This window comes from Mesoplodon densirostris, chromosome 6 (assembly GCF_025265405.1).
Source record: "Mesoplodon densirostris isolate mMesDen1 chromosome 6, mMesDen1 primary haplotype, whole genome shotgun sequence".
Lineage (NCBI taxonomy): Eukaryota > Metazoa > Chordata > Mammalia > Artiodactyla > Ziphiidae > Mesoplodon > Mesoplodon densirostris.
The window spans coordinates 1,380,441-1,394,331 of record NC_082666.1 but is presented as its reverse complement, the minus strand read 5'-3'; the positions used below and the strand labels follow the sequence as shown (position 1 = coordinate 1,394,331).

The 13,891-nt window shown below is 63.9% G+C and overlaps 1 protein-coding gene across 1 annotated transcript in view; it reads right to left on the bottom strand.

Moving 5' to 3' along the window:
* Window positions 1-509: 509 nt before the first annotated feature.
* NOTCH1 (notch receptor 1) overlaps window positions 510-13,891 on the bottom strand; it is a 47,030-nt gene continuing 33,648 nt past the window's right edge. Inside the window, exons 19-34 of the mRNA XM_060101976.1 lie at window positions 13,592-13,793; window positions 12,661-12,814; window positions 12,348-12,532; window positions 11,760-11,892; window positions 11,337-11,594; window positions 11,150-11,262; window positions 9,868-10,439; window positions 9,255-9,650; window positions 8,519-8,667; window positions 7,573-7,789; window positions 7,328-7,415; window positions 7,069-7,234; window positions 6,174-6,469; window positions 5,011-5,158; window positions 4,832-4,929; window positions 510-3,562 (exon numbers count right to left, since the gene is read on the bottom strand). Coding sequence (XP_059957959.1) covers window positions 2,120-3,562; window positions 4,832-4,929; window positions 5,011-5,158; window positions 6,174-6,469; window positions 7,069-7,234; window positions 7,328-7,415; window positions 7,573-7,789; window positions 8,519-8,667; window positions 9,255-9,650; window positions 9,868-10,439; window positions 11,150-11,262; window positions 11,337-11,594; window positions 11,760-11,892; window positions 12,348-12,532; window positions 12,661-12,814; window positions 13,592-13,793 — 4,618 coding nt within the window. The 3' untranslated portion in view covers window positions 510-2,119. The remainder of the gene's footprint in view (window positions 3,563-4,831; window positions 4,930-5,010; window positions 5,159-6,173; window positions 6,470-7,068; window positions 7,235-7,327; window positions 7,416-7,572; window positions 7,790-8,518; window positions 8,668-9,254; window positions 9,651-9,867; window positions 10,440-11,149; window positions 11,263-11,336; window positions 11,595-11,759; window positions 11,893-12,347; window positions 12,533-12,660; window positions 12,815-13,591; window positions 13,794-13,891) is intronic.

The following is a 13,891-nucleotide window of genomic DNA, read 5'->3' as shown; positions in this document are numbered from 1 at the left end:
CTCAGGATTCCTAAGCCAGTGGTTCTGCCCAGCCTGCACCCCTTGGGGTCACGCCCATGGTGCCCCTGCTCGTATGTTCCTGTGGCTCCCTCTGACCTCGCGCTAGGGTCTGGACTCCTTCCCGTGGCCTCCCGGCCCCTCCCTGTGCCCCTCTTTCCTGCAGTGGCCCCGGGCCGTGGTCCCCAGGCTGGTCAGCGGTGCCTCGCCCTCCGTGGCCCAGACAGATGGGAGAGCCCGGAGCCTGGTGTCGGGCTGCATGTGCCCAGCTCCCTGTGGGGTGTCTGCCTCCCCGTGGTAGACAGGGACACTGGACACCTTCCAAGCGGACAGAGTGACACGGGCCAGGGCTGGGCGGTCTCACCACCGCTCTCCCGTCAGGAGGTACTTCACAGAGCAGAGTGCCCTGCTCTTCCTCGCTCTCAGAAAGCAAGCCAGCACCACAGCCAAGTTTAGCAAAATCTGGACGACCATCAGAATCATTTTTATTGCAAATTAGCTAACAAAAAAGATGAAAAAAAATACATCATTTTCATCACCTGCAGTTTTGCATGTAGATAACTTTTTAAAAAAGTTTCCTTTTCATGTAAACTACACTCTATTTTATAAAACACAGTAAGAAGCAACATCTTAGGAAGTGTCTGGTCATGCCCACTAGGGGTGGCCCAACATTGTGCCCGGCGAGGCCCGAGCAGCTGCCCGAGCACGGTGGGCAGCAGGACCCCCCCCCCGGCTTTGCTCTCAGGAGCTACGGCTCGGCAGCTGCAGGTCAGGTCGTGGGGCCTGGGTTCTGACATCCCTTACCAACATGACCCCTGACAGATTTGTTCAATCAGATTTCTTAAACAAAATCCCCCTTTAGAAATGTATTTACAGACATTTACTCTGCCACAGGCTTATACTTGATAATGTAAGAATCTGCTCCCTCCCCCGAGCACATGCCCCCCCCGAACCGGGAGGGGTGGCCCGCAAGCAGGCTCCCGGTGCCCCAAGCGCCCCACTGAGCCTCGCCGGGCCCTGGTACGAGGGTCTCTGAGCAGCGAGGCTGCACACAACCATGTTCTTCCAAGTCTCCTATAAAAACAGGGCCCATCAGCGCTCGGGCCCCAGGAGCACCAGTCCATCTTTCGCTGAACCTGGGAGACGCAGTTCAAGTTGAGACGCCTCCCACGGGGTGGCCCAGGCAGTGTCTTTCCCCAGATAGGGGTAGGCCTCCCCACCGTGGGGTCCAAGGTGGGTACCACACCTCTGACTTCTCACTCCGCACGATGCTTAAATATCAGTGGCGGGGGGGCCTGGGAGCCTCCAGAAAGAACAAGAACTCACAAGACCAACGAACAACTACATAACACTGAACCCGAAACAAAGATTCATGATTGGTACCATGAAATGTACCCTTGGTATACCCCAAGAACACATTTTTAAAAGCATGTTTTAAAAAAGTCATTTAAAAGAATACCAAAACGCATAAACCACATCATTTCACGTTACTTTCCTATTTTAGATGCAAATTAACCCATGTGCCAAAGGAGTAAAGGGTCTGCTTTTCTAGCTCTAGATGCGTCTTCTCGCAAAACGCAGGTGGTCCTGGGAGCGGGGGTCGGGGAGTGGTCCGGCTTTGCAGGAGGGGTGAGGGGGCTCTCTGGGGAAACGACAGCAGGCCCAGGCACCCCGGGAGCTCTTTGAACAATGCTGGCTCAAAAACCTCCCTTCTCTGACATTTCTTTTTGGATTAAAAAAAAAAAAAAAGGAAATCAATAAATAAATGGCATTTGGAAATCATGAATCTTTGTTTGTATTTTACAAACACCTAGGAATCTTTATCCTAAGCAGGGAAATCACGATTGAGAACTAGTTTATTTTCTTGGAGCAGATAAAAGTTGCTACCTGGTGATATACAAAACAGTACATATAAATAAAAAGACAGTGTTTCCAGGTAAAATAAAAGTACATAAATAAATACTGAAAAAAAAATTTAAAAACCCTTGTCCTCTTATTTTGTATAAAGACACATTTTTTGAAAAAAAGCTCCTTTGGTCGGCCCCGACATCCACGGAGCGCACGCGAACGTCCAGCAGGGCTTGGGCAAGGAAGCACAGGGTCCCTGGGGGCAGCCGGCTGTTTATTTAAAGGCCTCAGGAACGTGGGCGATCTGGGACGGCATGCTGGTGGGCGGGCTTGAGATGCCCTCGGACCAGTCGGAGATGTTGGAGTGTGGCGATGAGCTGGACCACTGGTCGGGGGACTCTGGGGACGGGGTGAGGAAGGGGTGCTCGGGCACCTGCAGCTGGTGGCTGGGGGTGTTGTCCACGGGGGAGGAGTAGCTGTGCTGGGAGGGGGGCGTCAGGAACTGGGCGGTGGTCATGGGCGGGGCCAGCGCGGCCGGCAGCGATGTGGGCAGGACCTGGCTGTCCTGCGGCAGGACGGTGTGTGCTGCCAGGCTGCCGGGGCCCAGGGGCTGCACGTCCGCCTGGCTCAGCTCCCCCGCCAGGAAGCTCCGGCCCATGTGGCCACTGGTGGCCGAGCCCACGCTGAGGTGTGGCTGCGGTGCCTGCGTCTGCATGTTCGGTGGCTGCATCTGTAAGTTCTGCTGTTGCTGCTGAGGCTGCACCAGGTGAGGCTGGGCGGCCAGCCGCGTGTTGGGCAGGGCCTGGTAGCTCATCATCTGGGACAGGGCGGTGGCAGACAGGCCTCCGTGCAGCGGGCCCACCATGCCGTGCTGGAGGGCAGGGGCCTGCGTGCTCAGGGTGCCCGGCGCCACGCTCCCTCGCAGCGGGTTGTACTGGCTCGGCACCAGGCCATTCTGCAGCCGGGACAGCCACTCGCACTGGCCGTTCAAGCCTGAGGCCCCACCCACGGTGAAATTCACGGCCCCACCGCAGCTCCCGCTGCCACCAGCCCCCAGGACCGCGCTGGTGCCGGAAGCCACAGGAAGGTGGGAGAGGCGTGGCGGCCCTGCCTCGAAGGCCAGCCGGCCACCCCCACTCAGCGCTGCCATCTCGGGCTTGGCCGCCACACTCAGGTGGCTGACGCCCAGGTGGGCATCGGGCATCCCGGGCAGGTGGTTGAGGGGCATAGAGGGAGATGGCTGGAAAGGGGAGGGCAGGAGGGGCGGGGAGGCCACATCCGACAGGTAGCCGTGGGGGGACTCCAGGGAGTCCACGGGCGACAGCACGCTCGAGCTGTCCAGCAGGCAGCCCTTGCCGTCCTGGGACTTCTTCCTCCGTGCCTTGAGGTCCTTGGGCTCCTTGCCGCCACAGGCCAGGCCCTTGGTGCTGGGCTTGCGGGCCTTCTTGCCCTGCACGGCGGGCTTGAGGTTGCCCAGGTAGCCGCTGGGAGAACAGAGCGGGGGCGACAGGGTGGGCGCGCCGTGCAGCGGGGGGCTGCGCACCAGGCTGTACTCGTCCAGCAGCCGCACGATGTCGTGGTGCATGCGCTCCTGCGCGATGTCGCGGGGCAGACGGTCCATGTGGTCCGTGATGTCCCGGTTGGCGAAATGGTCCAGCAGCACCTTGGCCGTCTCATAGCTGCCCTCCCGGGCGGCCAGGAACAAGGGCGTCTCCTCCTGGGGGAATGGACGGGGGCAGGTGAGGAGGTCACCTGTCACCAGAGGGACCAGCGGTCTGGCCCCCTCCTCCAGGCCACGGGGTGGGGGGGCAGCTCATCTCGACCTTCCCCAGCATGCTACCTTTACCTGGCCTGTTACGTCTTAACAAAAAGGGTCTTAAATACATCTTCTGAGACCCACCCAGAGGTGGTCTGTGGGATCCTAAATTCTAAATCAGTAAAGCTTCACCTTTCCAGGGGTCATAGGCCCCAAAGGAAATCTAACAGACTGTGGCCCCTCTCCCCTCCCTCCAAACCTGCACAGACGCAAACCCTGACACAATTTCAGGGGCTTGGGGATGCCTAAAGTGCATCTGTGGGCACCACACGGTCCCCCAGGGACCCTGACATCTTAGCTCTGTCCCTGGGTCTTGGTTTTCTCATCTGTACAGCGGACATGCCGCATATGCCCCCGAGGCTGCTGTGTGTATGTGGGGTGAAGCCTGATGGTGCCTGCCTGGTACACACAGGCCTCGGCCACGGACGCTGCCACGCCACGGCAGTCCCTTCGGCCAGCCCCTCCGTCTCCGAGGCCGAGTCTCCCCAACAGGAGGTGGGATCACGTCTCTGCCCCACCGCGGACTCAGGAGTTCCTGGGCCCAACACTGCCCCCTGCGCCCCTCCCCCAGGACAGTCTGAAATGCAACCGGGGGTCAGTGAAGTATGGGGCGGGGCTGGACACACAGAGGAGCCCAGTGACAAGTTCAGGAGACGTGGGGTCAGACTGGGTTGCGGAGGAAGGAAAGCGCCTCCTTAGCCTCAGGGCACAGACCGTGGCAACGCTGAGGGAGACCAGGGGGCGGTCCAGGCAGAGAAGGTAGCCACTCGCGTTTACCCCTGGGGGCCTCCCAGCATGGAGCCCCCCACGCCCACCAGCCTCTTGACTCAACGTGGACCATCTGGGTCACCCCACTCCGCCCAGGGACAGCCAAGGACAGGGGTGAGGTCCAGGTCACAGTGACAGAGAGCGGAGAGCTGCAGCTGCTTACTCGCTACGCGGGGATGCACGCCCTGTGCTTGAGAGGAGACCCGTAAATACGGTAGGAAGGAGGGAGGGAGAGCCGACGACACACAGGCACTCGCTGAGGGGTCCCCATCTGTGTGCCGGGGGTCCTCCTGGGACTTTACAGGTGAGGGAGCTGAGGCCCAGGGGCTGCAGTCACCGGCTTGGGGGTCCCCCGTCGGAAGAGAGGGGTGTCAGGGGACGTGACTTGCCAGCCCGGCCCACCTTGTTGTTCTGCATGTCCTTGTTGGCCCCGTTCTTCAGCAGCACGACGGCGGCCTCCACGTTGTTAACCGCGGCGGCCCAGTGCAGGGCGGACTTGCCTGCCAGGGGAAGCAGAGGGCGGGTTAGGGAGGAGCAGGTGCCCGTGGGCACCCCCACGGGCTGGGCACAGCCTGGCTCACCCAGGTCGTCCACGGCGTTGACGTCGGCGTGGGAGTTGATGAGGTCCTCCAGCATGCCCTCGACGGCCAGGCGGGCGGCCAGGATCAGTGGAGTTGTGCCGTCATGCATGCGGGCATCCAGGTCCGTGGCTCGGTTCCGGATGAGGATCTAGGCGACAGGGAAGGTCTCAGGCTTGGCCAGTGTGAGCGCGAGGCCCCCACCTGGGACAAATGCTTGGGATCCGATCCCTGATGTGGAAGCAGCCCTTCCTGGGGTCTAAGTGGCCCCAGCGAGACTGGACGGCCATGGAGTTGGGGTGGGGGGGGGAACCACCAGCCACCGCTAGAGGGGCCGGGGCCAGAGCACCCGTGAGAAGGACGGTCACTGTTTGCTGGTGGGTGAAGGGAGCTGGGGACCAAGCCATGTGCGGGACGGGCCTAACTCCTGTGAAACAAGCGCCCGTGGGAATTTATGTCTCTAAGCGCCAGAGAGGCTGCCAGAGCAAATTCGCCAGGGCCTGCCTCCAGGGGCTCATTTAAATCGTCCTTGATCTCTTACTTCCATAGAAAGACAACACGTCAAAAATTACTAAATTAAAACCCCCGTCTGTGCCCTATTTACCTGCCCGTCTGTGCAGAGCAGCACTGCCCAGAGCCTGGTTGGTCTGTGGCAGGGGGACAAGCCGGTGGCTTTCAAAGCACCCTCTGCCAGAGACACTCCCCAGAGGCCCAGGCATCCAAGTCCCTAATCCACCCTGGTCCTGAGACCCCCAGCAAGGCCAGAGCCCCCAGTTTGCAGGCAGCAAACAGCAGCCTCCAGCCCTTCTCCCCACCGCCAGAGGCGACGCCTCCAGCCAAAGCAGGGAGGGAGGGCCAGGGCGGGAGGGGCAGACGCAGGGGACGGAGCCTGTCTTGGGTGAAGGCGAGGAGGCCCTGCTTCCTGCAGGTCCCCACGGCCTCCTGCTGGACCGCGGCTAGCCGGGCTCCCCCGCGAGGACGACACAGGGCTTTGATGCTCTCCCCGGCCTCGGGCCCCCTTCAGGGTGCAAAGGCTCGAGATGGGGAAGCAGGGGAGACGCCAGCTGCCCCTGCTCTGGCCACGCTTGGAATGAGGGCTCTGGGGCCGCCCGCGAGGAGGGAAGGCAGGCGCAAGCTAGCAGAAGGGCGTGGGCACGGCTGCCCACCTGAAAGACACCCTGCGCGTCCGCAGCCACGGCCGCGTGCAGCGGGGTGCGTCCCATGTTGTCCTGGATGTTGGCGTCAGCGCCGGCCTCCAGTAGGCGCTTGGCCGCGTCGGAGCGCGAGTAGCGGGCAGCCAGGTGCAGGGCGGTCTCGCCGGTGCGGTCCGTCTGGTTGTGCAGGCTGGCGCCCTGGTAGATGAAGTCCGAGATGACCGCGGGCGCGTCCTCCTCCTCCTCGCTCTTGCCCGTCTCCAGGCCCCCTCCACTGCAGGAGGCTATCATGAGGGGCGTGAAGCCGTCTGCAGGGGCGGGACAGGGGCGGGGCCTGGTCAGGAAGGCCGGCCCCCAGCAGCCGCTCGGGGACTGTGACAGCTGTGCGCAGTGGGCGGGCAGCCCTGTGGACACGCGGCCCACGGAGGCCACCCTGCCTGGGGCCAACGCAGCCCATCCAGGCTCCCCGAGGGCAGAGCCAAGTCCAGCTCCAGCGGGCTGGTGGGCGACAGAGACGCCGTCCGCTCCGCTCCCTGACCTGCCCGAGACCTTCACCAACAGCCCACCCAGGAGAGAGACCGCGTAAGAAATGGGTGGTTAGGAAACCAACACCTTGGGTGTCTCAAAAGAACCGCTTTGGATCAAGAAATTAACTCGGAAGGCGGAGTGAGTTTTGAGACCGTCACCCCAAGGCGGGAGCCAGCGAGGAGGCTGAGTGACTCCCCGGGGTCCCCACCCGCTCCAAGGTCTCATCCCCCCCAAAGCTGAGCTTCCAGGTACTGACCCCGAGGGCTCAGGGGAGGGGGGCAGGCGGGTCACGAGGTCAGGGAAGAGCAGGCTGCCCAAAGCGGCCAGGTGCCCCAGGGTGGAGCCCCGGAGGGTGGTGCGGGGGGCCGGCGGCACCTACCCGGCCCGCGGACATTGACGTCCATGCAGTCGGTGTCGGCCTCGCCCTGGGGTGGCGTGGGAGCCATGGCGGACACGCGGAGGTCAGCGGCGTCCAGGTGCTGCTGGGTCCACTGCCGGTGGTCTGTCTGGTCATCCAGGTCGGGAAGGACCACGGGCTCCTCAAACTAAGGAAGAGGGTCGCACAGAGGGCCACGTCCTAAGAGGCCGGGAGGGGTGAGGGGCGGGGGCGGGGGCGGGGCCCTGGAGCCCCGACTCACCCGGAACTTCTTGGCTTCCAAGCCCTCCTCGCCCCACTCGTTCTGGCTGTCGTCCATGAGGGCGCCGTCCGAGGCGTTCTTCAGGGGCCTGGGGGTGAGGGGGTGGGGAGGCGGGACTGAGCGGGGCTCCCGGGAGACCCCCGGCGCCCTGCCCGCGCCTGGCGTCCGAGGTGGGGCCCGTGGGTCCACAGGGGGCAGCCCCGCCTCCCGCAAGTCCCCCGGATGCCGCGGCCACGTCCACTAACTTGAGGCCCACGGAGTCCTCGCCGAGGGGCTCCCGCCGCTTCTTCTTGCTGGCCTCCGACACCTTGAAGCCCTCGGGGAACCAGAGCTGGCCATGCTGCCGCCGGCGCTTCCGCGACAGCAGCACCCCGCAGCCCACGAAGAAGAGCAGCACGAAGGCCACCACGGCCACGTACATGAAGTGCAGCGGCGGGGGTGGGGGCGGCTCCACCGTCTCACCTGCGGGCACGGGGGCCGCGGGCGGGCGCCCGGACATCAGGCCGAGCTACCAGGCAGGCTGGCGGCCGGGGGCAGCGCACTGGCTCCACGGCCGGGCGCCTGCTCGCCCACTCTCCTCCATCCCGCCCCCCAAAATAAGGTCATTTTCTACGCGATTAATCAGAATTGCAAACTATCGCTAAATTCTCTCCTGCACCAGCCGGCTATCTGGAGACGGCTTTTACTTTTTTCTCCTTTAAGGGAGAAGGATTAGCCAACTTCAAATCACTGCACTTGCATTGAGCTGTTAAGACAAAGGATTTAGGGGGATTTTCGAGATACAAACTTCAACACTTCACATGACACCGATCAATTCTTTTCTCTCTCTCTCCTTTTTTTTTTTTAAAAAAAAGCTGTAATGATTTTGAAATAATACCCAACAAAGAAAAATCAGGAGGAAGGGGTGGGGCGAGAAAAAGGCTCCCACTTTCTGGTGGATGTGCTGGTTCCCCTGGGCCAGCCTCGCTGACAGCTGTCACTGCAGGGAGGCAGAGAGTGCGGGGCGGAAAATGCCAGCAGAGCGCTCCCGAAACCCTGGATGGCGTGACACCCCCGTGGGTGGCGAATGGCACGAAGAACGTGCGCACCGTGGAGGGGAGCCGGGAGACGGCCCCTCCCAGGCGGACCCCGCCCAGGACACGCAAACGCTCCCGAGGGAGTGTGTCTGGGCGAGCAGGGCGGGCCACTCACTCTGCACGGCCTCGATCTTGTAGGGGATGTTGAGGCTGCCCAGCGAGGCGAGCGCGCCCAGGAAGGCAGCCACGTCCGTGGCGCTCTGGAAGCACTGCGAGGACGACTGAACGCACTGCCGGTTGTCGATCTCCAGGTAGACGATGGACCTGGGGGCGCACCAGGGTCAGGGGGCTCGGACCCCAGCCTCCTCCCTGCGCCCACCCAACCCACTGCCTCCAGGGACCAGCTCTGGCCCCTGTGGCATCACCCTGATGGGCGGGGGCAGAGGCACTCCCAGAACCCGAGGGGGCAGCCTGGGGCGGCGGGGAGCTGGGTCTGGACAGGAGCAACCCTGGAGGTGGCCGGCGCCCCTGCCCGCCCACCACGTCAGCCCCAGCAGGGCACACGTGGCTGCTCCTCAGACACTCCCCGGAGAGCTCTCGCCCCAACCCCGGCCCCGGGGCTCCCCTGGGTGCCGCGAGCATCCCTGTTCCTCATCTCGGAAGGAAAGAGATGTCAGGAGCCTGATCCTCCCCCGAGAGCTGACCCCAGGCTCCAGGGCGTGGGCCAGGGGGTGAAGAGCCCCGGGGGGAATGCTGTCTCTGCCCCTCATCCCTCACGGGCCCTGTAAGTCCTGGGCCTCTTTCACCATGTAGTGGGAAGAGCGCTGACGCTCCAGGGTGGGGGGGGGCCCTGACGGTCAGGGAGGGCCTGGCCTGCGGGGGTGGGAGGGGCCCCGCGGGAGCACACTCACCCGCGGATGTCCATGGGGTCCAGCTCCCTGCGCCGGCGCCCGACCCCGCTGCCCGGGAGCAGCGAGGCCCCGCCATCCACAGAGCGCCTGATGGGGTGCTTGTGCAGCTCCTCCTCACGGCCGTAGTAGGGGAAGATCATCTGCTGGCCGCTGGCATCACGCTTGAAGACCACGTTCGTGTGCAGCAGGCGGCTGAGCTCGCGCAGGAAGTGCAGGGAGTGGTTGCGCAGCTGCTCGGGCGGCATCAGCACCACCAGCACCAGCGTGCCGGCCGCCAGCCGCTCGGGCACGTGCTCCGCGCAGTCCAGCCCATCCCACTCGCACTCGGCGCTGTTGCAGCCCTGGTCGCAGTGCCCGTCCCTGAAGTGGTCCTTGCAGTACTGGTCGTACAGGGGGCTGTGGGCACAAGGCACGCTCAGGGCTCCCTCCACGCCGGGCCCCCGGGGACCCTCGGCCGGCACCTGCCCTCCCGCTGCCCTGCCCGCGAGCTCGGGGTCCTTCCTCCGCCCGCGCCCCTTGCCCTCCCCCTGCCTGCGAGCGGACGGCTCCCTCGTGCTGCCCCGTGAGCCCCGGGGCCCCCGCGGTGCAGAGCGGCCATCCCCGTGGGCCTTACTTGCACTGGCCTTCTGCGCGCTGGCAATCGAAGCCGTCGAAGAGGCAGCCGGCCGAGTTGCACTGGCTGTCGCAGCGGCCGTTGCTGAAGTACTTCCAGCACTGCAGGGACTGAGTGCAGTTCTGCCAGGGGTCGTTGAAGTTGAGGGAGCAGTCGCCGCCGTCCCAGCCGCAGGCGTGGTTGTTGCACTGAAGGCTGCAGACCTTGTTGCCGGCCTCCTCGCGGCAGCCGGGGAGCTCGCAGGCCTCCTCGATCTGCGGTGGGGGGATGTCGAGGCCCACGCCACCGCCGAAGCTGTAGTCCAGGATGTGGCACAGGAGCCCGTTGAACTTGGCGGGGCACAGGCAGCGGTAGAAGGGGCTCTCGGACGTGGGCTCGCAGCTGCCCTGGTTGTAGCAGGGGTTGCCACCCATGCAGGGGCTGCTGACAGGGAACTGGCACTCGGGGCCGGTGAAGGGGCCCAGGCACAGGCAGGTGGGGCTGCGCGGGCCCGAGATGCAGGTGCCGCCGTTGAGGCATCGCAGGCTGCCGCAGCTGCGTGCGTCGTTCTCACACGTAGCACCCTCGAAGCCCTGCCGGGAGGGAGCCACACAGGGGGTGTCGGGGTGGGCCGGCTCCCCAGACGCCCAGGGACCCGCCCAGGCCTGGCCGTGCCTCTGCATCCCCCATCCCCCTTTCCCCGGGCAGCCGGACCCTTCAAAGAAAGTCGACATAAAACGCTCGGGGGTTCCCAGGGGTTGGGAGTGAGGGAAGAGGGAGCACAGGGGGGAGCGTGGGGCAGTTTTAGGGCACCAACAAACCCACGTGATCCTGCAACAGTGGACGTGTGACACTACACGTGTGTCAGACCCAAACACCACAGGAGAGCAGACTTGACCTAACGGTGTATCAGTGCTGATCATTGAACAATGTATTGATGCTGGTGGTAAACGGTAACAGTGTTCCACGTGAGGGCAAGTTGCTGACAACCGGGAAACTAGGTGTGTGTGTGTTGGGGGTACGTGGGAGCCCTCCTTCTGCACGATTTTTCTATAAAAGTGCTCTAAACATAAAGTTTACTGACACAAAGCACACGGTCTCGAGGGGAACAAGGAGGCTGGAGTCCAGACACTCAAGCCACCCTTGGTCCTCCGGCACGTGTGTGGGATGGGGGGAGGCGGGGTTCTCTGGCCACCTCAGTACCCCAGGTGCTCCAAGCGGGCGCGTACTCCTGTCACCTTCAGACCAGGGAGCCCTCCTGGCCGCACAGGGCCCTTCCCATGGCCTGCCCGGCTGTACCTACCGCTGGGCATTTGCAGATGAACCCGCGGGCGGTGTTGGCGGCCACGGCACAGCTGCCCCCGTTCTTGCAGGGCCTGTCCTTGCAGCCGTTGATGACCGACTCACAGCGGCGCCCTGGGGACGAGAGCAGGTGTGAGGGGCTGACCCCGACCCGGCACCGCTCCCTGCCCCCGGCCGGCGGCACCCACCGGTGTGGCCGGCACGGCACTCGCAGTGGAAAGCGTTGATGCGCTGCACGCAGTTCTGGGTGCCGCGGGCGTCGCAGGGGTTGGACAGGCACTCGTTGACATCACCCTCACAGCGCTCGCCCACGAAGCCGGGCGGGCAGGTGCAGCTGTAGCCGCCCACCTGGTCCACGCAGGTGCCGTTGTTAAAGCACTTGGGGCCCCGGGACACGGGATCGATGGGGGGGTTGCAGTCGTCCACGTTGATCTCGCAGTGCACGCCTGCAGGCCCAGGCACCGTCAGACCCCGTGCGGCTGCTCGCTGGCCCCGCTCCTCTCACAGGTGCGCCCCTCGGCCAGTGGTCAGGACCAGGGAGCCCAGACGCCCAGGATATGGACGCCGGCCACGGGCCCACACGCTCCCTCCCCGGGTGTGGCGTTGCCTACCCTGTGTGCCCCGGGGGCAGGAGCACTTGTAGGTGTTGGTGAGGTCGATGCAGGTGCCCCCGTTCCGGCACGGCTGGGACAGACACTCGTTGACCTCCTCGGAGCAGTTCACCCCGTGGTAGCCAGCCACGCACTGCAGGGGGACAGCGAGGGGGCGGGCCTGTGGCTCAGTGAGCCCCCCAACTCCCTGTGCAGGCTGATGGGGCCCACGAGTTGCCCTCTTGCCCAGCGAAGCTGGGGGTTCCTCCCACTTGGCGGACCCAGATAGAGACCCCGGGAAGGGCCCCGGTAAGCTGCAGTTTACTGGCCAAGGTGGGTATTACACCCGGTTCCCTAGCATAGAGGTGGGGGCCTTGGGGCAAATCTGGGGGAGGGGAAACCCCGCCCCATTTCCTCTTCCAGGTGCCCCCCCCAGGACAACTCCTCCAGGCAGTCTTTCCTGATTACCGAGCCCTCCCTTAATAAGACTGAAAGTTGTACACGTCTATGGGCTTGGTCTTCCCTGCTGCACCGGCTCCCAGCCCAGGGCCCAGCCCTCGACGACACTCATACCAGACACGCGCACCCTCACCAGGGACGGGTCCCCACCTCGCAGGAGTAGCCACCAGGGTAGTCGGTGCAAGTGGCCCCGTTCTGGCAGGGGCTGGGTGAGCACTCGTCCACCTGGTCCTCGCAGTAGCTGCCCGTGTAGCCCGCTTGGCAGTGGCAGTGGTGCGTGTTGCCCACGTTCACGCACAGCCCTCCGTTCCGGCACAGGTGGGTAACGTTGATGCCTGCGGGGGGCAAGGTGGACGCAGCGTGGGGCCGGGCTCCCCTCCGGACAGCAAACCTCCTGACCTCAGAGGACAGACACCCGGTGGCTGTGGGGAAGCCCGGGCCAGGTCGGGACACGGCCGGTTACCTAGCTGCCATGCGGCCACCTCACAGGAGACGCTGGGCACGTCGCAGTAGAGGCCAGTCCAGCCGCTGTGGCACTCACAGCGGTACAAGGCGTTGGTCTGCCAGCACCTGCCGCCATTCTTGCAGGGTGAGGAGTCACACCAGCGCACGAGGTTCTGGGGACGGCAGGGGGCAGCCTCGCTCGCAACGCCCCCACCCGCCAACTCCCAAGGGGCCCATCCCACCTGGCAGGGGGACACACACGCGCCAGAGAACCTCTCACCCAAGGTGGCTCGTGACCCCATCCTATAGAAATGGACCCTGAGGCCCACGGGCGCCCCTGCTCAGGAACCGCCAGGGGCTGGGGAACCGCCAGGGGCTGGGGGGCAGGTCTCTCTCTTGTTCTGGGCCCTCGGTGAGTCCGGACCACCAGCTGCCTTTCCTTTTCTTTGGTGGGGGGAGGGGGCACGCCACGCACCTTACGGGATCTTAGTTCCCCGACCGGGGATTGAACGCACGCCCTTCGCAGTGAAAGTGCGGAGTCCTAACCACTGGACAGCCAGGGAATTCCCAGCTGCCTTTCCCTGAAGGAAGCTTTTTCTTAAGAAGTAAACAGCTCTTTTGCAACTGGTGTTTTATGTGAAAATCCTCAATGAATATAAACCTTCGATACCTTTACATATTGCCTATGAAAACACTGGCTTTTAGCTATCTTCCCCCAGATCAGGTGGGCCTCATTCTCGCTCCGTAAACCTCTGCTACCTGAGTTCAAGTTCTCCTCTGACTCCTTATCTGGCAGCTCAGCCCAGATCTCCAGGAGCCACCCCCGCCCCCTGAGCCTGGCCCTCTCACCCGTACCCCAGGGTGGTGAAGCCAGCTGGAGCTGAGGCGAGGGGGACCCAGTGGTGCGGCCGTGACGCTGAGTGGTGGGCACCCCTGCGGCCCTGACTCACCTGGCAGTTGAGGCCAGTGTAGCCCTGTGGGCAGGTGCACTTGTAGGTGCCATAGCTATCGTGGCAGGTGCCACCGTGCAGGCAGGGCCGAGAGTCGCACTCATTGACGTCGTGCTGGCAATAGCTGCCTGTGAAGCCTGGCGGGCACAGGCAGGTAAAGGAGTTGATGCCGTCCATGCAGGTACCGCCGTTGAAGCAGGAGCTGGAGGTGGGTGGGCAGCGGGGGGGGGGGGGCGGTGGTGAGTGGGGGTGGGGGCAGCAGAACCCTGCCGAAGCAGGTGCCTCCACGCTGGCGTCTCC